At 38.1% G+C, this 23,675-nt stretch overlaps 1 protein-coding gene across 1 annotated transcript in view; it reads left to right on the top strand.

The window, feature by feature from the left end:
* The window catches only part of BAIAP2L1 (BAR/IMD domain containing adaptor protein 2 like 1), a 38,511-nt gene extending 15,706 nt beyond the window's left edge, over window positions 1–22,805 (top strand). Inside the window, exons 4-14 of the mRNA XM_005145281.3 lie at window positions 12,855–12,916; window positions 13,012–13,083; window positions 13,416–13,553; window positions 14,853–15,005; window positions 15,435–15,602; window positions 16,386–16,536; window positions 17,658–17,865; window positions 18,174–18,251; window positions 18,557–18,722; window positions 21,635–21,675; window positions 22,204–22,805. Of these exons, the coding sequence (XP_005145338.2) occupies window positions 12,855–12,916; window positions 13,012–13,083; window positions 13,416–13,553; window positions 14,853–15,005; window positions 15,435–15,602; window positions 16,386–16,536; window positions 17,658–17,865; window positions 18,174–18,251; window positions 18,557–18,722; window positions 21,635–21,675; window positions 22,204–22,279 (1,313 nt within the window). The 3' untranslated portion in view covers window positions 22,280–22,805. The remainder of the gene's footprint in view (window positions 1–12,854; window positions 12,917–13,011; window positions 13,084–13,415; window positions 13,554–14,852; window positions 15,006–15,434; window positions 15,603–16,385; window positions 16,537–17,657; window positions 17,866–18,173; window positions 18,252–18,556; window positions 18,723–21,634; window positions 21,676–22,203) is intronic.
* The last annotated feature ends 870 nt before the right edge of the window (window positions 22,806–23,675 follow it).

Genomic DNA, 23,675 nt, shown 5'->3' on the forward strand with positions numbered 1-23,675 from the left:
TCCTTGCATTAAGCAAATGCATAACATGGTCTTCCAATAATGAAACAGTAAAATGCATACCAACCCCCAGAGCAGGACAGAAACAGAAATGGAAAAGAAATGGGAGAAAGCAGAGGGTAAAATGCATAAAGGGAAAAGACGTAGTGGAGCAAAAAATCAAGCAGAAATTCCAGAAAGTGCTTTTCTTCTGTGGTATGAGATTGGAGCAGAAGAAGGAAATGAGAATTTAATGGAAATCTGGATATTCCAGCTGATTTGGAGCTTTTGTATGAAGTATCTGTATCTTTCAAGTCTGGTTGAAGCTCTGAATCATTTTAATACAGAATAACTTAATGTCAGTTGAGGAAGTAGAAGACTATTACTGCATTCATAATATCCTTATGAATAAGGGATAAGTTGATTTAGGTCAACATTTTTTCTAATTTTTTGTATTTGCCTAAATTTGTAAGCTTGTAGTCCCTCAGACTTGGCTATGAGCACTGAAAAACGTAACCTGAATTCGTGAGGTTCAGGTTATTCTGCAATATGGAATTTGCATATATTTCTTTCCTAGACACCTTTTGTAAATCCCACTAGGAAGAAAGGACAGGAAACAAGAAGCTATGTATAAAAATGTTAACATTTCATATTATTCACATTTCAGCATACCACATCAGCATAGTAAAATTTGAGGGTTCGGTAATTTCATGTAGATCCTATACCACTGTTACAGTGTTAAAATAATAACTTCCATTTTGTGTGCTAATCTATTTTTCTCTTGCCCAAACTATGGGTTATGAGGCTTTGTTGTACTGATTTTTAGTAGTTACAATTGTAATAAAGTCTCTTCTAGTAACATTGGCTTTGCTACCTTTACTTACTCAAGGAATCAGGAAGTTATTTCTTGCTCACTCAATGAATACTACTTCTTGTATCCTCCCAACTATCCCCTTGAACACCTGCCAGTTATTGTAGTTACAGCTCATTATATTGTGGCTGTAAAGTCCCGGTTTGTTTTGTGGCAACTGCATCTATAGCAGTCACCACAGTTATATTGTGGGCCTGTACACAGAGCTAATTGCTCAAGAACTACTCAGTGTATATTATTCATTGCTTGTCAAAGTATAAAAAGTCAAATTGTAAGAAAAATATCACATTGGGTGGTCTTGCCAAATGGAATGAAAGTGCACGTTCAGCATGTTCAAAGGAAAATCAGAGACGACAAAAATTTCTTCCCTAATCTAACCAAGGCTGGTAATTTGTTTAAAGGTTACTCTGATCTAGGCTTAAGTTTTTCATAGTCTCATTCTGTTCAAACTTACCTGGAAACAGGTATGCAAAAGCTTATGCTCATCTGCAGTCTGGAATTTAAGAATGTGGGGAAAAACTGTGTTCTTTTCAGGAGAAATGTTCTATTTAAAAACCACTAGAAGTAACCTAAAGAAGCGTGTATTGGACTAAAAGATTACTCTCTCTTGTGGTAGTCACAAGACAGGGAGAGGTTGGTAGAAAAAAAAAACAGAAACTTCTAGCAGTGCACAGAATAAGTAATTCTTGCTGCCAGGGGATGAGCCCTGAACTGGATGTTCCTCTCCTGCACAGAAGAAAGGACTGTTCTTCAGGTCTAAAAGACATCTTTGACCACGTTGTGAAATACAGGTTTGCTCACAAAGTGGTGTAATTGTAAAGGTCTCCACAGTTTTGTCATGCTTTGTCAAATACAAAAACCTCTATTGTGAAGTGGCATAGTAAATACCCATAGTGATCCTGTAACTATAGTAATACCAGGAGTAGGGGTTCTCTATATGCGCATTTTCTTTTCTGAGATCCCTTATACTTCCCTGCAGTTAGCCAAATGTCTGTAGTTCCTGGGATAGCTGCATAGCAGTTTGAGAATCAAGGCTGATAAACCATCAGGGAGGTAAGAGAATAAGCTAAGGATTAGTGACTAGGTCTGCAAAGTTAGTATTTCTTATGAATCCGTGTGAGTAAGCTGTTAAGTTAGAACTCTTGCATAACTTCTAACAGGATCATGGAGATACTTTGTTTTCTAGCCTTTTTTTAAAAAGCAAACTAACAGTTACCAATTTGATAATAATGTAAATTTAATGATAATGTAATCAGTTGTGTGAAGTTCAATCTATAGAGTTCTACCTGTTTGGGTTCTTTTTTCAAGTGATAACCAGTTCATTTTACATTTGCAACCAAGAGAAGCCCTGTGGACTGTTCTCTGTCCTCATCTCTATTTGCAGAAATGAGAGATTTTCTGTCAGAAACTGATCTTTAAGTGGCCAACTCAGAAAAATTTTTGCAACTGAATTGGAAAATTCTTTTGTTACAAAGAACAAATCTCCTTGCTGAACAATTTGTGACCAGAGTAAGGCGACACCTGTCTTTTTAAAACACTCTCCTGCAAGTATTTGTCATTCAAAACTATTTCCTTCCTGATTGATAAGGAAAATTGTTACTTGAGCAGGTGCTTTCCAAAGCTATAGCACTCTCTTGCTATTTCTGTGGTATGGTACTTTGTCAACTCTCGCTATTGACAAAGCCAAGCAGAAAAAGAGAAAAGTCCATTGTTTAAGGTGAATGTAGCTAGTTGCACTTCAATTAAAAGATAAAGGGGAGGCAGGGGGGAGGTGGAGTGGTTGGCTTACTTTAGCATATAAATTGACCCTTTCAGGTGGAATGCTATCTCACTTGTGTTAGAAAGATGACACCTCACACCCTTCCCTTCACAGGCTCATTTAAACGAAAGAAAAGAGATCTGACATCTTGTCTCCTGGTACTTACTGCAGCAGTGCCATCTCTTCTATAGTATAAATGTTCTGCTTTTGGAATAGATTCTGTTGGCTAGAAGGAGAGGTTAAGTGTGCCAGCAACTACAGAACCCCTTTAGCACTTCATCTGATGGAAACTTCTGGGAAACCAGCTTAAAGGCTGCAGTTTAAGAAGCTAGAGTGAGGCCAGCTTTTCCTTGGAAGATGAGCCAGCCTTCATAGATACCTTTTTACTGATGAAAACAGTAACTGGATTAGTGGAAACTCCCTGCTATTTATAGATCTACTTTTCGAGGTCATTTATAAGGTTAAAGCAAGCCAAAAATCCTACTGATTTTTTTTCTCTCTAGAGTCACAGTTGTGGGGTATGAAGTTTGGTATTCTGGATGTAAAGTCTGCTGGCAGAAACTTCAGTCTTAGATTCTTAAATATGAACAACATAACTCCACATCTAATAATTTTCCTGAGCATCTATTGCAGAGCTGTTGGAAGCTGTATATATTCACTGATTTATAAATCAATTTAACTATGCAGATATTCATAAACATGTGCCCTGCTAATGGCCTGGCGAAAGCTCCTTCAAGCCAGTGTTGTGAATGGTGAAGAATACTTGGCACTGTGCTATTAACAGACCAAAAAGAAAGGCAAGAGAAACCCATTACCACGTTGATATACAGAACTATAATTTAAAAACGAACAGAGGTCACAAAGCAATAAATCAGCAAGAAAGGTTGCTGCCAAACATATCTGAGACCATGAGTGTGATCAGGCAGCATCACACAATGAAGCTGAACAAGCAGTTGTTAGCTTAAAGGCTTCTGGTTGTTGTTAAGTTCTATAATCTTTCCCTGCTAAAATATAAAATGGGAATTATCCTACCAAAAGATGGAGTAAACAAGAGGTGGGCTTGTTGCTAAACAGAAAGTATGTAAATGCTTAAAAATGGATATTGCAGCTTGTTCTGATAGGACTACCCCAAACAAATGTTTGTTCTGGAAACAATCATGTTGTAACTCCTGTTATGAAGACTTCCAGATAAACTGCAGATTTTCTGGTTCTAGAAATGGCTGAAGGGAGGAACAGAATATGAAAATAGGCAAGGCTCTTTTTTAGGAACAATTGCAGTAGCACCAAGGAAAGAAAAGACAACAGATATTCACAGGACTTCAGTAATATTTTTCCAGTTATTTTTTCATATCAAATTCTAGATAAGTGGTCATGTTTCAATAGCATGAGTCTTATACATAGTGAAGACATATGTCACCAGGCAGTGGAAACCCTGGAAAGGATGCCCTGACCTTCCCTGAGGTGTACATACAATGCCTTCTAGATTGTGGGTAGTGTATGTCTAAATAAGAATAATTTGGAAGTGTGAGCATTGGCATTCTGTGTGCACAGGGTGTGTGTGTTTGCCATAGCTCTTCAAACTCACCCAGAGGTAGCACAGGGCTAAGGTGGTGGGGGTACTACAGGAGGTAGTCCTGCAGGCAGGAGGCCCTTCTCAGCTCATGCTTAGCAATTGTAGTTTTTCTCTAGCTCCACTCCCAGGTATGTCTGTTGGGAAAGAAACAGGCCTGAGAGCCTGTGTGGAAAAAATACACTGAGTTGGCTTATCAGTGAAAGAAACAAATGGAAAATGGGAAGTAAATTATAACATTGCAAAGCAAACATCATATCTGTAACTAGCTTGTAGGTCCTTTAACTCAAGGTCTAACCATATTTTGTATGCACAGTCAGCACTTCCTCAGGAGTTACTTCTCGACAACAAAAATACAGTATCAGTTGTAGATGTCATGAATGCAAGGGGAGAACCAAACCCACTTGTCTTAGACTGCTGAGACAGATCTTATCAAAGCTTCTGGCTTGATATGAGTGTGGATATTTTTTCCCTTTTGGATATTGCTCAGACTATTCTACTCGGTTGCAGTTCCAAAATGCTGTAAAACAAGTTGCAGTGATTCCTTGCATTTTATTTTGTTTCATGTAACACTCATAAGGATAACTCAAATGTTTCTCCTCTCCAATACTGGAAACCCATTGCCAACTTCAGGTTTTGCTGTTTAGTGTGATTTCTTTGTTCCAGTTTTGCCGAAAAACAGAGATTAGCTCTGTTGTATGATTTTCCTGAACTAATCTGCCTAAAGCCAGCAGGGCTTCATACAGGCAAGTTCAGGCTTGTGGTTGTATTGTAACTTACTTTCTTGCACCTGACTTGTCTAAGAACTACAAGTCACTTGCTTAACACTCTTGCAGCTGAACTATGAAAAGCTATTGTATATAATAAGCCATACAAGGTCCTATGAAAGATCAGTCGCAGACACACATACCTTAATATATTGTGGTTTTATATGTTTGGGTAAAAAAAAGAAATGCCTGCAGCAGTCTTTGTATTAGTAACAGAGTAACAGGTGGAAAAACAAGTTTGCCATTTTTCATGCATTATTTATGTGGCATATGCTTTTCCTTTCCTCTTTTTAACATTAAAATTTAGTTACTCAGCTTACCCATCATCTGAAACAAGTTGAATATTTCATGTTAATTAACATCTGTTCAATGATATGGTAAGTTTTAAAAAAATCTAATCTGAATCTTTTTGACTAAGAGATCAAAACAGCTTGGGAAAGAGGGGAATTAGGCTAAAACTGTAATGAAGTCACATTCCTCTTTAAAATAATGTAAGGTAATGTTTTTGTTCTGTTTAAAATTGTGAAATAGGCACATCGCACCAAGAACAAACTCACAGTAACTGGAAATTGTAATGGCCTTGATAGTCTCTTAAATATTCACTCTTGTAAAGTCTGATGTGGGAACAGCTAATTGATGAACAGTTCACTGCCCACTTAAGAGCATGTAGTGGGCAGTGTGAATTTTGTAGTACCTTTTAAAATCACTTGTGTCAAACTGAAAGAATTTGGCATTAATTTCAGGCTAAGTAACGTATATTTAAAAAGCAAGTTGACCCTTGGGTTTAACTCAATATGTTTTTTTTTTTATAAACAGTCCTAGACTTTCTGAGGAGCTCTTTGTATCTTTTAATAATTAAATATTCCAAAGCTTTAAAGAACAATCAGAATTTCAGTTGTTTCATGTATTGGGCAACTACTTCGTTTTACTGTCTTACGCTATTTTCTTCCACATGATCATCAACAAAGACAAGGAAATAATTACTACAGAATTTTGACCCTGAACTACAAAAGAAAATGCTATCATAAATAAGAGGTGCTGGGCTACTACAGTGGAAGTGAACTATGATGTGTCCCTTCACTATTTGTCTGATTATGAAATGGGGAAAGGATTTTAGAATAGCAAGATTCTTTGATTCTGTTCCTGACACTGAGAGCAATGTGTAACCTTGACAGGGGAAGTGTTAGAGTATTGCCAAGTATGTGCTCTAGCAAATTTTATTCCAAATAGTATACAGCTAAGCTCCTGAGAATTGGTAGTTATGCCTTTTGGTTTACCCTTTAGAGATAGAAATTCGTTTGGGGTAAAATCCTAGCCATCATCTTATAGCTGGTTCTAAATACATTTTTCAGGCTGGTTCCACAACATGATAGGCCTGTGACTAGAAGACAGAGGTCCTTGAGGAGATGGAGGCCACGGCTGAGCTGTCACCAGCAGTGCAATTTACCCAGTTGGCTGTATGCTTCTGCCTTGGTGTGAGAAACTTGCTAGGAGGGAGAGGAACCAGGAGAAAATAGCAGTAGTAGCAGCCTGCTACTAGCCACCTTTATTTTCTGATTTTTCACTTGCTGCTCTTTGGCTCTGGTGCAGAGTGAACAGCCTGTCAGTGAGATACAGACAGGTGTCTGTATGCATATGCTATATAAGTACATGCAAATATATACATATCAAAATAAAAGCAAATATTTTGGGAAGGACAGAATTTAATGTACAGCACTTGCTGTAAAATGATAAAATGTCATTTTCTTCCAGTACAAGTATGTTATACCTAGAAAGTAGTATCTGCTGATTAAACCAGCTATGGACTCAAAGTATGCTGGCTATGGCTGGAAAGGCATTATTTGGCTGGATAAAAACAGAAGCCATAGTACTTCTTCCCCACCCTTAAGTTTCAGCTTCAAGCTGATGAAGTCTTGATTGTGGTCAAACATAAGTAAGAACACTGGGCTAGAATATGTTTTTTCACTAGGGAGCCATATGAGGCACACAGGCAGTAAAGCCCTATGTGAAGAAGGGAATAGAGCACTAGGAGTTCATCACCACCTAACACCACAGGTGCCTAACTCACAAAAGTAGCAACAATGTCTTGCACAGTCCCATTTGTTACTTATTGTTTTGTCTGGACACAGAGGCAGGATATGTAGACTTGGGCATCTTCCAAGGTCTTAGAAACTTTGGAAGACTTGGTTATCTCTATCAATGGGACTGTGAAATATCTGAAAAGATTTTAAATATTTAGAAGTAAGGGAACTTGTGGAAAAAGTTGTGATAAAACTGAGCTCTGGAGAAATTGAATCTTCCTAACTCTGAGCATTAAATCAGTTTCAGATATTTGCCTGAATTATTATGAGCTAACTATAAATGAAAAAATTATGCCTTTTTACATGTCCAATAATGTCATGATGTTCAGTTTCATTTCTCATGGCTCATAATCAATATCACTTTGGGATTTTATTTTACTGGACTGCGCATGAATACATTGTGGCAGGTTTTTCTTTCCTTTAACCCATGTTTAATCTGTTTTAAGTTAACTTATTTGCTTGTTGTATTCCAGAACCATCTCTGTTCACAGCCTTAGTGAGAACTCTGCATATTTTAAAGTAAAAATTGATCTGAGAATGCCATTTAGAATATGAAGTTCTCTTTGCTTCTGTTATATTTACAGATTTTATTATTTATTTGCTGTTCTAGCAAAACTATGGAGTTGCTGCTTCAGGGCACTACATCTAACATGTGTAACAGACTTCAAATATGTTGTTATACTCTGAAATCTCTTCCCCTTTTCTCTTTTGTTATTCTTCCCCTTCACCTTCTGCAGTCACCTTCATAAGATGGCACTGTATGGTCATGTGTCAATGCTATTTTATAAAATTAACTATAGGGAGATTTACTCCTTGCTTCCTGTTTCATGCTCGTTCATGTGGTAAGGAAAGGCAGACTTGACCTTGTCCTACTGATTTATGTGCACATCAGTATTAATTCTACAGATTGTGGGGGTTTGGGGATAGGTTTTTTAAGCTTTCTGGACAAATTGCATTAGAAGCAAAATACAGGCAGGGCTTGCAAAGTTTTACATTACTTTGTCCTTCTTTATGATTTTATTATTTTACATTAAATACTATTGAAGCTTTTCACCTTCTTTAAAACATCTGATGCACAATTAAATCCTTCCTATGACAAAATGATAAATTTAACACACTCGAGGCTTAACAGATGTTTTGTTCACTCATTTATTTGTTATACTGTATTCCTTTGCAACTTTCTATTTTACTGCCTTTCATGTACTACTGGCTTCAAAGGACTTTGTTTCCAACTTTCCCTTGTCGTCAATGCCTTTCTTTTGGGCAAAAGGGTAACTTGGAAAACAGCATCTTGACAGAAACAGCACTAGTAATATAGTTGAACTGCATTGTCTCCGTGTGGAGCTTTGACTCAGCCTTTCATTCTCCTGTTTAATGTAAATAATTTTTGGTTTCATCTCTAATACATGAAGTTACTCGACCTGCCCTGAATGCAAAACAGGACAACAGCAGATAAATGAGTGATATAATTAAGCACTCTGTCCGTTCCCAGACATCTAAGAAAGTCTCTGCCAAGAGACTTGCAATCTTTCAAGCATAACCTTCTCTAACTAAAACTAAACTGAAGTATATTTCAAGTAAGGTGATGCAGTTAATATTTCTATTGATTCTAATATAGCTATTTAGTAGTTTTCAAGTTTCAGTGATTTTGCTGGTAGCTGTTAGTATTTGTTTCGATTGAGTTCAGGTTTTTTACTAACTTGAACTAATTCTTCTAGTCTTCTGTTCGTAAGAACAGTCAACATAAGATAATAGGGTAAATAAGCAGTACAATTACCCAGTGCAAACAGTGAGGCTGAAGTGCAACTGCTGCAGGAGTTCTGCATTCTGGTCTTACAATGAGTATTTCTGTTAGAAATTGCTTTCCTTGTTTTTCATCAACTGCAAAGATGATCTTTTAGGATGTCCTCTTGCTCATGGGATGCTGTGTATGGAGAAATAACCGTTATGCATTTGGGGTTAGTAATTTTTATTTTTTTGTAACAAACCTTATAGCATTCATGGAATTCTAGTCTTGTCTTATTTTCTCAATAGAAAATACAGGCACAACCAGCAGTCTTAGTTAAGCCTAAAAATATTCCAGAGACTCCTGAAGTTTCAGCTTAAAAGATCTTTGTACCTGTGCATTGAACCTATTTGAAACCAAAATAAATTTACCATGGGACTTGGCGTTACTGTTCATGGCCATAGTTCAGATTATAGCTGTGTTATGCAGCATGGTATCAAGAACCATATAAGGGAAATGTTTGGGGTTTTTTTCAAGTTATTTGAGATACTTGAGGTGTTCTCCCATAATCCCTGTCTGAAAGAGATTTTCTTCTCTTCCCTGTAGTGTACTTGAGGTAATAGCAAAATAACAAAGCAAGTATCTGTAAACATTAAAACTCTGTTTCTGTTTTCTTAATCAAATGTAGGAATAGTTAATGTGCCTCTGCTCTTCTAGTCACAAAGATTTCATGTTTAGGGTATGGGGGAATGGAAAGCAGAAAAAACATTTTTGAAAGCCTGATATTTTAATAGTTATGTTTATCATCAAGACCAGTGGGTTTGGATTATTAATTTGCTGCATAATATAATGCCAACGAACTGGTTCAAGTTTAGAGCATGTCTGCCACAAACTGGGCTGAAGTGGCCTGTTGCCATGCAGTCTGGTTGTGTTACTCTGTTTTATAGGTTTGGGGGTTGCAAATAAACAATGACAAGGTTAATACCTGGTTATTGTATAGCATGAGCTCTCATGTATCAAACCTCATCATGAGCAGCTTGAATACAGAGCAAAGTGGTTTTAGTTGATGTGAGAAATAGATATTTGTCTTTACCTGAAGTAGGTTCCTTTACCTTTTTACAAGATTAATAATTAGTGAACACTGGAGTCTGACCTTAGGTTATGCTGTTAATAATCCAGAGTAACCCACTGTCTTTATTAGAGCTATTCTGTTACATGTAGGCTAGGGGTTGTTTTGCCTTTCCTGAATTAGTCTTCTACAAAAACTTGTGTCCTTGTATAAATCTTACTTGGGAAGGTACAAAATGTGGCTAACCTGTTGTCTTAAACTAGCAATGCTTTATATTCACTGTAAAAAGGTGCTCTGTTTATTCGAAGTGCAGGATCTGACCTGTAATTTAACTCTTAATAGGTCAAAGTGTGCTTACTATAGGTTCTTTTCAAAATGATGATTCGAAACATGAAAGAGGAAATTGAATGGGTGAGCCAGTACATACAGTGCCTGTGGATTAGCAGTGGCAGTACAAGATCCAGCATAAAATAGCTTTTGCCTGATGCACAGCATACACAGAGTCTTTGGTTGAGAGAAAAAGAAAATGCAATTAGAGATACAGTCGCTAGTATATAAAAATACTATTTGAAAGTGTTCTAGAACACTCTAAAATAAACTTGTAAAATAACCCAGCCCAAACCATTTAGAAGGAAGTGTAGTTTTTAAAGTTCTCTTCATTTCAGGACATGTTTTGGCAGCATTCTTTGTAATAAAGATGAAAAAACCCTCTTTCTAACCAAGCATTCAAAGCCGAAAGACTTGAAGGCTGCAGTCAGTTCAAGTGCTGTGTGAGACAGAAATAACAACCTCCCAGCGTCAGGTTTTCCATTCTTGCCGCACCAGGTGAATGGGTGTTTTATTGAGCGTCTGCTCTGTGGTGGCAGTGCAGGCCAGAGGAAGGGAGGGTGAGAGCTGAGTCAATACCCGACCTTGTTGGGTGTCTGTCGGTGCTCGGATGCTGGGGCTGGCTGCATTAGCAGTGCCAAGGGTTAGCCGAGAGTGCTGCTGTGGCAGCAGATGCTCAGAACGGGCTTTTTACAAACAGGGAGAGTAAGCTTGCTTTTAATAGGGCAAAAAGTCTGTCAAGGCAGTTATTTTGAGGGGCATTTCAACACACACCCTGAATTTCTAGAACTTTCTAGTCTGCACATTTAAAACCAAGCAAACTTTGTAATTTTGTTTGTGCTTCTTGGTTATTTTATTCCTGATTTCTTTGCATACTATTTTCCTTTTAAAGTTGCAGATAAGTGCTTACAAAAGTCTTTTAAAAGCCTGTTAAGAGTCTAAAATGCATCTTTCAGTTGAGTTCAGTGAAACAGAAACTCAGTGGACTGAAGTGCATTCACTACTACAGCCTTAAAATAACAAGGTGGCTTACTCATGTCTGTTACTTCAAGTGTTTATGTAACCACATTGTATTTACTTTTCTATTGCATATGAGCAACTAATTACTAGAGCACCTCTTGTTCTCATAGTATTTATATTTCAGTAGTCACCAGCAACTTTAAATACAAACAAAAAGGACACAGAGGAAAACAAGGTATCTATAAAAAAATAATACAGGACCCTCTGTCTCTCTCACCTACCATCCTGACTATGAATTCCCTTTATCTTGCTAATAAAGAAGTTAACTGTTCTCACTGTATTCTGATTCCTCTTCCAACTCTCATGTAGCCTGTTGTGCAAAGAGACAGAGAAGTGGGGACTGGGGTGTGAAATGGGAAAGGCCCATTTTTCTTCCTGAAATGCCTCATGTTCTCCCTTAAACAATAATGCAGACCCTGTTTTTTGTTGTTCAGCTATATCTGTCTGTACGTTAGGAAAGTGCTATTGGAGGTTTAATACTGGCAGCACCCAGTATTCGCAGTGGGTAACTGTAAGGTTGATTGAGGAATAGATAGATTCCTGAAGGAGACATGCCAGAGAACCAGCTGTGGAACAGAGCCTGCTGTTCTTGCCATGACAGTAAAACACACCTCTGGTCACGGCTCTCAGATGTGACACAGTCTGAGGACCTGCTCATGGCCCCAGCGCTTCCAGTATTTTGCAGCAGCTCCTGGTGGAGACCTGGTAACTGTGTGTACACGTCTAATGTGGGTGAAGTCAGACTGGGTGCTTCAGGACACTTCCAGCTGCTCTTCCCAGCAGCGTGTTGCAATCACCAGACAAGACTGGCACGCACTCAGTGTGTCAGTGCCAGCACAAAGAAGGGAGTGGGGATGATGTGGCCATCTGCATCCAGAGCTGGATGATGTGGCTGCCTGCACACAGGGCAGGACCACAGCAGGCAGAGTTTACCTTGGTTTGCACACAGAACCACACCCAAAGGAATGAGGTATTTTCCCTCTTACATCCTCCTAAAGCAAAATGAAACAGTTCAGCATTTAACTGCTCAGGGCTAAAAGCAAGCTGTGTAACTCTGTGCTGGAGAGCAGCAGAGCCTACGAGGGATATTTAGGATCTGTTGAGAGGATGCTGAGAAAACTGCTACTTCTTGGCTGTTAGTTACTGCTGTTCGTCAGGCTGTAATCCCTGATAAAACAGCATGGGAAATTAATCAGTGTATGGATTAGCAGGTGTGCTGTGAATGAATGTGAGAGGCTACTTTATTAATTCTGAAGGTGCAATTAGTTAATAAACATTAAAGTTTAATTTTCAGACTGAAAAATGGGTAGCAGCTATTTGGATAGTAACAACTATCTCTAGTTCTGTGCTATTCTCTGACTTGGCAAGAAAAGAGGCTGTTACTAAATCAGTGTGAGCTATTCTGGAGAGAAGGAAGTATTTATTTTGTCTGGCACTCCATGTCCCTTTTGCATAATAATGAGTGATTAATTATTTTTTCTGTCCCTTACGTGCTTCTTGGTTTGTCTGTGGCCAGATCTGGTTACTTATTTAAACTACTGGGATGAGCAACAGCAAGAAATTTCCCAGTCTCCTAAATATATTCCAGTTAATAGTAATGTTAGTTACATATATTTTATTACTGCTCTTTGTTAACTAACTTCAGAACTCTCTGAAAGAAACAAATATGGTTGTATGTTTATCAACAGGCCAAGTTTTGGTAGAAATTTCAAGAACACACAAGAAACTCAATGACAGCCTAGAGGAGAGTGTAAGTTAAATAATTTCTTTTTCTATTTTCTGTCTGAACTTAGAAATTACTTTTTTGCCAATTAATAATAACTCTTCATTCATTTGCTTTTAAAGTTCAAAAAATTTCATAAAGAAATTATATCTGAACTGGAGAAGAAAACAGACCTGGATGTGAAATACATGACTGTAAGTACATTCAGTTATAAAAATTGAATTTTATACATCTATGGCTAGTCAAAGAACTTCTCAGAAATAGTTTCCTAGCAAGTAATCACTGTGTTAGAACTGAGCTTTAGATGCATAAACACTACAGAAATTGTCATACTTATTTTGTGTTAAAAAAGGAACCAGTGCAGGGCTTTAAAAACATTTTTAAACTCAAGTAGAGAGAGGCAATTGCTGAACTCGTTTGCTGTGTGATAGCAGTATCTCATAGGTGATGGCCATGTTTCTTAGTGACTTACTTACCCAGGTCCGGGGCTGACTGCACTGAGATGTTTTCAATGCTTTGGTTGCAGGCAACTTTAAAGAGGTACCAAACTGAACACAGAAGCAAATTAGATTCTTTAGAGAAGTCTCAGGCTGAGCTGAAAAAAATCAGGAGGAAAAGCCAAGGAGCACGAAATGTAATGAAATATGAGCACAAAGAAATGGAGGTGAGTGTGTTATCACTGATCTGGTTCTTTCTTTTATCGGAACTGGTCAACAGCAAATGTCAAGTTATTACTGGCCACACCTGAGTCTGCTTTTAAAACCTGACTTCTGAAGCTTACCATGTTTTTTGTGCATGCCATGTCATTAGTTAATACACATAACTCCTCTGTAAGTTGTTCAGCAAACAGTAAAACTTTACGATTTCAAAGAACACGCATTTTTGGTTCCTCAGAGTTGGTTTGTGTTAAAGGCACTCCTAGAGTATGTATTCTAGTGGAAATTATGCCCCGGACTGCTTTCCTGTGCATATTCAGACTGTTTCAGTTTCTAGGTTTCATCCCTTGATCCCTACTTATTTTTTTTGTTATTATTATTATTTTTAAAGCATCTCTGTATCTACACCTTTATACAGAGGTTTACGCAGGGACTTAGCTACTCTATGCAAATTCAGTAGTCATTTGTTGTAACTTAATTTCCCAAAGTAGGCGTACACCAACTCCTGTTACCACTATTACCTGTCCTACTGATCTTAGAGCAGCATTGCCATCTTGAGGCGAAGTAAGAAATGGCAAGACAATGAAGAGAAACTGAATTAAGAAGTCATATCCTGATTGTCACATCTCTCAAAAAATATTTGCTACTGGTGTATTTTTTGCACAGTACTTTTACTTCGTGCTATCCTATATATTTTTTCTCCATATTTTTCAATTTCAATTTCAACATGATTAGTACTAACTCCTATTTCTTACTACCTGCATAACAGTCCAGGTTTTTTAAGGTATTGGACTAAGAATTCAAGGATTAGCATTTAATCACAGTTTAGCCGTGAATCCTCATAACCTCAGAAAAATAGAGCTTAGTCTTTTATTAACTCCTTCCCCCCCCCCCCCCCCCAAACACAGTAACACAGTAGAGATGCAGCTTAACTTTGTGAGTATAAATGTAACTGCCATGGAGTAGATAAAGGCAATTAGTCTGATTAGAACACCTGTGGCCTTAAAATTGCTCAGCACAGTTGCTGCTTTGATGTCATATTCTTATTTACTGAAGTGTTTTATTTAGAGGCTAAAAGAGTGCTGCTCATTTTGCTTTGCTTTCCCCATGCCGTAACTATAGATGAGCTGTGCCTGATGGGATGTGGGAAGTTGGGTGTGTGCAGAAGAGAAACTTGGCAGTAGAGCCACCCTATCCCACCTTTCCAAAAGCTTTTTTGTAAGGCTTTGGGACTTTGCTTGAGGAACTGGATCTGGTATCAAATAGAACTCAGAGTATATGTGATTATTTTTTCTTTCTTTCCTTAGTATTTGGAAACAGTGAGCTCTCGACAGAGTGATATTCAGAGGTTTATTGCAGAAGGCTGCAGAGAAGCTCTCCTTGAAGAAAAGAGAAGATTCTGTTTTCTGGTTGACAAACACTGCAGCTTTACCCAGCACATGCACTTCTACCACATTCAGGTGAGTGGCATGAGTGAAGCAGAAATGAAACTCCTGAAATCTAATCATCTCAGAGATTGTAATTATCAGCTGCAGTATGTAGATCTGACTTCCATAAATAGCTAAGGAACACTGTAGTGCTAGACAGATGTGCAATATTCTCTTAAATGTGCTGTAGCAACAGTGAAGGGTTCCATGAGTTTTTAAAAAATCATATATTAAGAAAAAAAATGTATTGCTGGATCAGGTATTTCCAGTATCTGATGCTGAAAAAGGACAGTCTCCTTCCACAACAGTACTTGTCTCACACAGATACTACTTAAAAAAATCTTTAAGGACTTCTATTTAACTGATGTTTCCATTTTGGTATCATGAAGATTAACAAGTAGGTCCGTGTAATTTACAAAAAAAGCCTATCTTTGACAAGTACCTTTGTAAATTTGGATGCAGTGTGCGGACTTCCTGAAATCCAAGCTGCCTGGGTGGCAGGAGATCTGCAGCGATGCCACCAAAGTGCCTGAAAAAGTCAGAATGATGATAGATGAAATAAGGACACCTGGTTCCACCCCAGTATCAGGAACTCCACTGCCTTCCCCAATGATAGAGAGAAATACCCTGGTAAGATGTACTTTGATGGTTAAAAGTTCTCATCTCTGCTCCCCTGGGAACAAAGTGGCTTCACTACCTGCTATTGTACCTGCGTTTGGGATCGAGTCTACAATGTACCTCCGCAGGAATAATGGGTTGGGTATGATGCAAAATCATTCTGCTGAAGCTCTGCTACTGGAAGAACACAAGATAGAGCAGGCAGGAGCACAGCTCCAGACAAGTTCCGTTTTCAGTTGGGTGCCTAGAACTTCTTCTGCAGAGCCCAGCCTCAGGACAAATTTTGTCCTAACCATTCGTATCCTACATTCTTATCTTATTATGTAAGTAATAGTAATTACATACTCAGTAGTTCAATATAAACTTAAACAACTTGTTATTTTCTATTTTCTTTCCTTTCTTCCCTTCATGGTTCTTATGAAGTTATTAGAGCACAGGTTACATTCTAAATTCTACCTATTTGTATGTTATGTTACCATTAGTTGTTGAATTTCTGAATTATGTTAGTAAACTTCTAAAAGAAAAATCAGAAAAATCTGGATATTATCCGAGTGTAACTGTGCTATTTGGGGGGAAAAAAGTCTATTGTAGCATTCCCACTAACAAATGTTTATCAAGGAACAGAAGTCTCATACAAATTATTCTGTCAGCAATTTCATCACAATGTGAGGATTTTCTGAAGGTCCAAATATCAATTGTTTGGGAATATTTTAGCACTGTTTTCAAAATTTAATGTTGCAAAGAAGTTTTCACCAGCTCCTCAGTATCACGACCCTGTTGTTTTTGTGACTCCAGATTGGACATGATTTTTATCCTCACAATGAGAATGCAGCGAAGGTGCCCCCTGCTCCGACGGGCAGGGCCTACACCAGCCCTCTCGTTGATATGTTCAACAACCCTGCAACGGTTCCCAAGGCGTCTTCTGAAAAGCTAAATAATTCATCAGGTGAGTGTCACTCTCTAAGTGTGAATGACATCCTGTAGTGTTTAGTGTTATCTCAGGGCTACTGTCATCATGTGAATTCCAGAGCGTATAGAGGGGCAGAAAATGGTCTTTAGATACATAAATTACCTAACAGAAGAAATGTACATTATGAGAAGAACTGTTTGCAGTAAATTCAGGTCAAGATAGGTAGATTCTGGTTTAATCCCTTTGTGTGTCCCTGATGAATCCAGCTTAACTGCTGTTAGGACTTCAATCTTACCAGAACACGTTCTGTAATTTTGCACAAGGTACATCCGTTATTTCAGTGTGCACAAAGAAACATCACAGTCTAGGTTTGGTTTCCTTGAAGAGCATTAGGGAGGAACACACATGGGACAAAAGGGGCACAGTAATGTATTTATTTCCTGAAACATAAAATCCTATTCAGATTTGGTTTCTAAGTTTCTAATATATTGGGTGTTTTTAATTTGTTCTACTATTGGGCAGGAAGTAAAAGGACAAAGGCCAGATCACAAAAGACATGTAGAACTCTGCAGTGGGATAACAGCAATTCCAGCATTTCCTCCTTAAAAGTGTGTTTACAATGTATTGTACTGATCAAACAACATACAATTTGAGATCTCCTTTATGCTGTTTTCTGGTAAACATCTGGTGTCTGCAGAATGCTGAGTATCTTGCACTCACATGGATTTAGCTGGAGCTGATTGCTCTGCACATTTGGGAATGAAATCTTGGACTTCACACACAGTGACAATTCTTTAGAATAGAAATTTTCAAAGGTCTTTTCCAGCTGGGAATGTTCAGCAGCATTTCTCATGCCAAAAAAGGGAAGAAGTAGAAGTTAAAATTTATATTACTGTTCCTGTCTGTTGGTTCAACTTTATTGTGATGGGTGTGTGCATACGTAAATGCACGTGCTATTAAGAACCTTAAGGTGATAATTAACACTGGCAGGTAACTGAGAGGAGTCTGCGTGTAAAGTACAAGGTCTCAGAACTTGGTTTGCACTCACGTATTCCATTATCTACTTTTTATTTTCCTATCAGGCTATTGATTTATTCGATTTTATGAGTGTGGCTAATTTTGCTTTTTTTCTTGCTTGTTGGTGTGTTTTTTGACAGAGAGTTCAGAGGATGCCAGTTTATCACGTTCAACTTCTGTTGCCACGGGGCTAAATATAATGAAAAGGCAAAAAGTAAAGACGATCTTCCCACATACTGCTGGAAGTAACAAGACATTGCTTAGCTTTGCACAGGGGGATATCATCACCCTTCTTGTAGCTGAGGAAAAGGACGGCTGGCTTTATGGGGAACATGAGACAACCAAAGTGTAAGATCATCTATTACCCAGGGTTGAACATGAAAGAAAAACATGTCTCATCAGATTTTGTTTGGAGATGTTAGTAAATGCTTTTCACCTCTTTTGCTGCCTGTCACTGACTGGTAACTTGGGATCGTCCTGTAAGCTGAATCACTGCAATTACTTCAGGGAGATTTTGTACACTAATTTGGTATCACCAGAAATAGGGTCTTTAAAAGTTAAATCTCATTTCATTGGGTCTGTTTTGTCCACTGCTGTCTCTTGAAGTATCTTTCCAATTTTATATACTATAAATCTGAGAAACTTTCCCATTACAGAAAAGGATGGTTTCCATCATCATATACAAGACCACTGGAAGAACCAGCAGAAGAAAAAGCATTTGCTCCAGTGCCAAGGTAACGTTTTGTGTAGGACTTGCAGAAATGCTCAAATGATATTTTTCTACTCATGTTCTTTATTTTTCAGTAACATACATTGTATATACTTCCTAACGGTGTGTAGAATGATGCCTCGATTACATTAACATGTTCTGATGGTTATACAAAGACCCAAGAACTACCTTCACCCCAATTTAGAGTCCTGCTGACTTCAGCAGGGTTGTATGCTGTTACTGACTTTCAGCTCATGCACCTTCATGGTTTTTGGGGCTAAAGTTGAGATAGATGACTGCAAATGTCATTTGTTGGGTTCTGTCTTGCAGCCCTGCACCAATCCGAAGTATTAGTTCTGTAAACCTTGTGGAAAAAGGTGATGTTGTCCTCCCACCACCAGACTACCTGGGGTCTTTGCAAACAGAGAAGAGAATGGAGCCTTCCAAAGGTGCTGCTGTTAAAACACCGACTGACAGACCAGAAAATGCTGGCCCGGTAAGTCATTGATATATCAGAAATCCAAATGTTCCCCCTGCAAATGTTCCCCTACTTTTCTTGACCTACTTAGCTGAGCTCTTAAATGAGGCTCTGGAATGTTATACTTTGGCTACTTGTGCTTGACTTTGCTGCTGCTGTCTTCAGGAATGTCATCAGGTTTTGGTATTTCAGACCACCAGTAGTAATAAGAAAGAAGAAGTGTTCAGGGATATAAGAGTGCTAGGAGACTTACTCTGCATAGCAGATTTCTCAGGAATGGAATCTGTTGAACATGAAAAGAAATTCTCACAGAAAATAGTACAAATTAAAATAGTACAAAAGTGATTTTTTTGTAATGTCAGATTTTATACATTGGTTCCTACGGCTGGTTGTTGAGACCTCGTGGAATCAACATGTGTTTCAAATGCAATTATGTTCCCAACAGTTAAAAGATGTCAGCCTATGGAAGCTGCCAAGCAAGCAGTTGAATGAGTTCTCTGCCCTGTGACAAGCTGCCTTACTCTAGAGCTTAAAAAATATTGCATCTTGTGAACTGTCTGGGTGTCACAGTGCTGTGCTGCTGGTGTTGCTATGGATAACTGTTCTCAGTCTCAAAAGTGATCACTATAAGCATTGCTTTATTTGTTCTGTGGCATTAGTTCAGCGGTTTGGGGAATAAATTTAGGACTTGTGGACTAATGTTCTTGTTGAACTGAAAAACCAAGGGGAACGGCAAAGCACTTAGTTGACAGACTAGGCCAGAATTCTAATTAGAAGAGTATATTCTCTTTGGAGGCCAGAATGGAAGCTTATAGCATTTCCAGAGCAGAAAACAAATGTACCCTTTTTGAGATTCTGAACTGCCACAGGGAAAACAAAACTAAAGAAAAGAAAAAAGGCAATTCTGAACTACAAAACAATACCTGCTGTTGAGATAGATACCCTCTTACTGTGCCCCCCCTGGATTCTTCTTACCTGTTACCATACCAAAGAAAGAAGAAAACTGTAGAGGAGAGCGGCTGCTCTTGCACCCCAGTATTCTGCTGGAAAGTCACTATTTATTTTCCTTCTTCCTGAACTCCTCAGAGCTTCCTTGTCGTTCCTGCTTCCGTGCAAGGCACCAACCCCCACACCACTGCAAGGCTTTGAGAAATAAGCTCATTAAACCAGGCTGGTCTTTAGGCTCATACAGAACTGACATATGTGTAAAGCAGTATGCTTACAGTGTCTGTTATGCAGAAGCAGGATTCCTTGAGGCATCTCATTTTTCTGAATACATTATAAAAATAGCTCAGGATTTCAAGAAGGAAAGATGAGGAATGGCTCTTGCAAGTTATATTGTTCATGCTCTCATGTAGGACAGTGCTATGCAGAACAGTATCAACTAAGAAAGACGTAGTAGTTAACAGGACTTTGAGAGTTGGAGTTCAGGGAGAAGTAGCATTTGTTCATTCTAATTAATTTTAGGGCTAATTTGGCCTACTTCTAAGGTCTAGGTCTATTCCTGACTGATATATGTGAGCAATTTCATTGGAATCACAAGTCATGATGCACATAATGGGTAAGAATTCTGCTGAATTAGGTCCTGATTAAATAGGTTTCTTCATGTGCATCATGATATTGTGAATATGGTAGGTAGAACTACTGGCACAATAGACAGCGTGCCTGAAAACAAAAGGCTCACAGGCCTTTGCTCAGCAGTGACATTTTAAGTCTTAAAACCAAAGTGGCCATAAAGACTGAATGATTAATACACATCAAGCTGTTGCATAAAAGGTGGCTGCGTATTCCTGCTTCTACATGCAAGAGTGTGTACTCAAATTTTCATTTTGGAACTGTATCTGACATCAATTAGAAGCAACACAATTAGTTTGCAGTTTAAAGTACATCATTAAGTATTACTATTGCTGAAAGTTGGGGAGGGAGTAGAAATTAACTGTCCAAACTCCCACATAAAATGGGCTTGCAAACATCAATACAACAGGTTTCCATTTTATCACACCTGGAATACCAGGTCCTGTAGCAGCACTGTGACAGTGACACTGCATCTCTTGGGTTGAACTGCCTTCACAAGAATGAAGCACTTCATCCACAAATACAGTGCAGGCTGTAGCTATAACAACAAGGCTTTTCAGATTGTACACTTAAACATGACAGCTTCATTAGACTGAAATATTAGCAACAGCTCATTCCTCCTTTTGTATCACTCCCATACAAGCAATGTAAATTATACGTGTACGTCCAGCAGCTGTTTTCTTGCTTTTCTATTACTCACCACTCCTACTAGCAGAAGTCACAGGAGATAACTGAACTTGTACTTCAGGAATCCACAATAGTTAAATGCAATACTTTGTAGAAAAAAAAGAACCCTAGATCAGAAATCTGCCTTCACTCCAGGCTTTTAGCATTTAAATATGTCATTATGCTGGCTGCTGCCTCTTTTAACTTCATGGCTTTACATTTCTGTGAAGACTCACTGAAATTTATTTGCTCTGTGAAATCTGCACAAAACCTGGTTTGGTATTTTACTGTGTCAACTGCATTTTATAAATGCTGCTATAGAAACAGAATGGTGTATTTGTGCTGCAAGGAGTTCTGGCCTTTTTCCTTTGGTTTATGGCTACTGCAGTGAGTTTTCACTTGTTCTTTTAACGCAGAAAATGCCCAGTGAACCTTCAGGTGATCACTGATCATAAGGGTCAGGGGGAGGACACCACACATAATAAAAAGCCAGAAAGTGCTTACATCATTGTTTACCTTTCTAACTTTGATGTTCTGAGAATTCTCTCCTTCCCAGTTTAGCTGAATTACACAATAATTATGCTAAATGTTTTAGCTGAACGACAAGGTCTCTTCTTTAGCAGGATAGTGAGATCACCTCTAGCATGATTTTTATACCTCTATGTAAATATCTTCTTCTTCTTCTACAGAAACCTGACGCAAATGGCATTATAAAACCACCTTTTCTAAGGTATATTTTTAAAAAAGCTTTTACACTAATTTAGTTGTGTTAAGTTTTATATTGACTTATTGTATTGTATCAAGTGTAAAGGAGAATTAAGGATGTTTTTGCCAAATCACTGTGGCCAAATCACTTTCCTAGGCACTGGTAAAGCATTATAGCTGTAATTAAAATACCTCAAGTAAAATACAATGTATAGGCCTTTCTGAGAAAAAAAAATAAGTGTTTCTGCAGTAATTTGACAGGGAACAGAACTTAAACTGTCTTTGTGGTTTAAAAATCTTTCAAAACTGGAAGTTGTTTAAGAAGAAAAATGTCCAAATCTAACTGGGCACTAACTTCCCACATTTTGGATCACTGCAAAGTGAGCCTTCATACATCAGCTTCTTTTTAAAATTCAAGTTAAAAAGAGTTACCTGGAATCCTTTAGTCTGAAACCATAACTTAGTCTTCAAACGTGGATGAAGGAACTGCATGGCTTAAACACGGGGTTGTGTTGCAGCAAACCTTCTAGTAACTGTATACATTTCTTTTCAGTGGAGAAAATCCCTTTGCAACTGTGAAACTCAGACCAACAGTAACAAATGACAGATCAGCACCGATTATCCGATGAATGTACAGTCCATCATGTGTACTTCCTCCTTAGAAACACCATTTTCAGTAATTATTACTATCTAAACTTGTTCTAAGAATTTATTTAAATGTAATTACTGTACAATAGAAGCAACCTGGAATGGATTTCTGATTTATTTTTAAACCTGTACTTTCTAATGAGGTAACTGCTTTGGGCTAATGTTTGAGCACTTTGCCTTGATATTACAGTATGCCTTTTTGTAGTAGGAATTGTGAAAATACTGGGGCTAGCTTGGATTCTCTAGTGAACCAGTGTAACTAATAGCTCTCAGATCTGATTCTTTGGCATTTGTTATTTGGAAACTGCAATGCTAAGTTCTAGAACACAAGCCTGCATATGCCACTTCCTAAATAAGAAAAAAATGATGCCCCTTCCCCCCCAACAGAACAATGTAACAACTGCCTTATTCTGGAATAGACAATTACCTGTATAAAGTGATGATTCATTATTTTGTTTAAGAAAGACACCTTAGGTTATAAATAAATATTTATCCTGTAAGAATAGACAGTTTGTAATGCTTTGCTTAATGTTCAGATACAAATTTTCAAGTGTTAACATCAACTCGTTTTAAGTCTGATGTTGTACTGTCACCACATTCTTCCATGGTAATTTTTTCTTTAAAATATGTTGTCAAACTTTAGTCTTATAAAAAGATGTAATAAAACAGTGCCATGTTTTTTCTCTCAAATCCTAATATAAAAAGATGCCTTTGAAGTTACTCCATTACTGAGCTTTTCACAAAAGAAAAACAGATAAAGTCTGAAAATCCCTGAAGCAGTCCAGCACAACTGCTGGCATAGTGCAGGGTTTGAGGTGAGTGAAATACAGCTTTTAACTTCCATCACAAGCAGAGTTGTGCAGTTTGTTACCTAGGGCTCAGATTTCCTACATCCAACAAAGCTAGCTTGTCTGAAAGACTCGTCCTAAATTAATAATCATCTCAGAAATTAGCCTGGAATTTTAAACCTGCTCTGCATCAGCAGTTGGGGCTTTACCACTGCACAGGTCAGGTATTTCCCACCCTGAATTCTGTACTGTGACTGCTGCCAGTCATCGATCCTTACTCTCAATTATTACATGCTTCCTACAGCATTCCATGGCTAATTCATGTGGTGGTGTCTGCTTCTACTATAAACTGTAAATTCAAGTCATGTGAAATGCCTTTCAGTTACTTAATGTCAAAAAATAGTATATGAGCATGTGACAGCTGAAGTGGTAGAGTCCATTCATTCTACCTCCTCCTCTCACACAGTCTTTCAAGTTCAAGGCTGAGGGCACTCCATGTGCTGTGTGGAATCTTGCAAAAATATCCATTATCCCCTTTTGACACACCAACCTTTCAGAAGTGTGAATTTACACCAGAGACCAATTACTA

Source organism: Melopsittacus undulatus, chromosome 8 (assembly GCF_012275295.1).
Source record: "Melopsittacus undulatus isolate bMelUnd1 chromosome 8, bMelUnd1.mat.Z, whole genome shotgun sequence".
Taxonomy (NCBI): domain Eukaryota; kingdom Metazoa; phylum Chordata; class Aves; order Psittaciformes; family Psittaculidae; genus Melopsittacus; species Melopsittacus undulatus.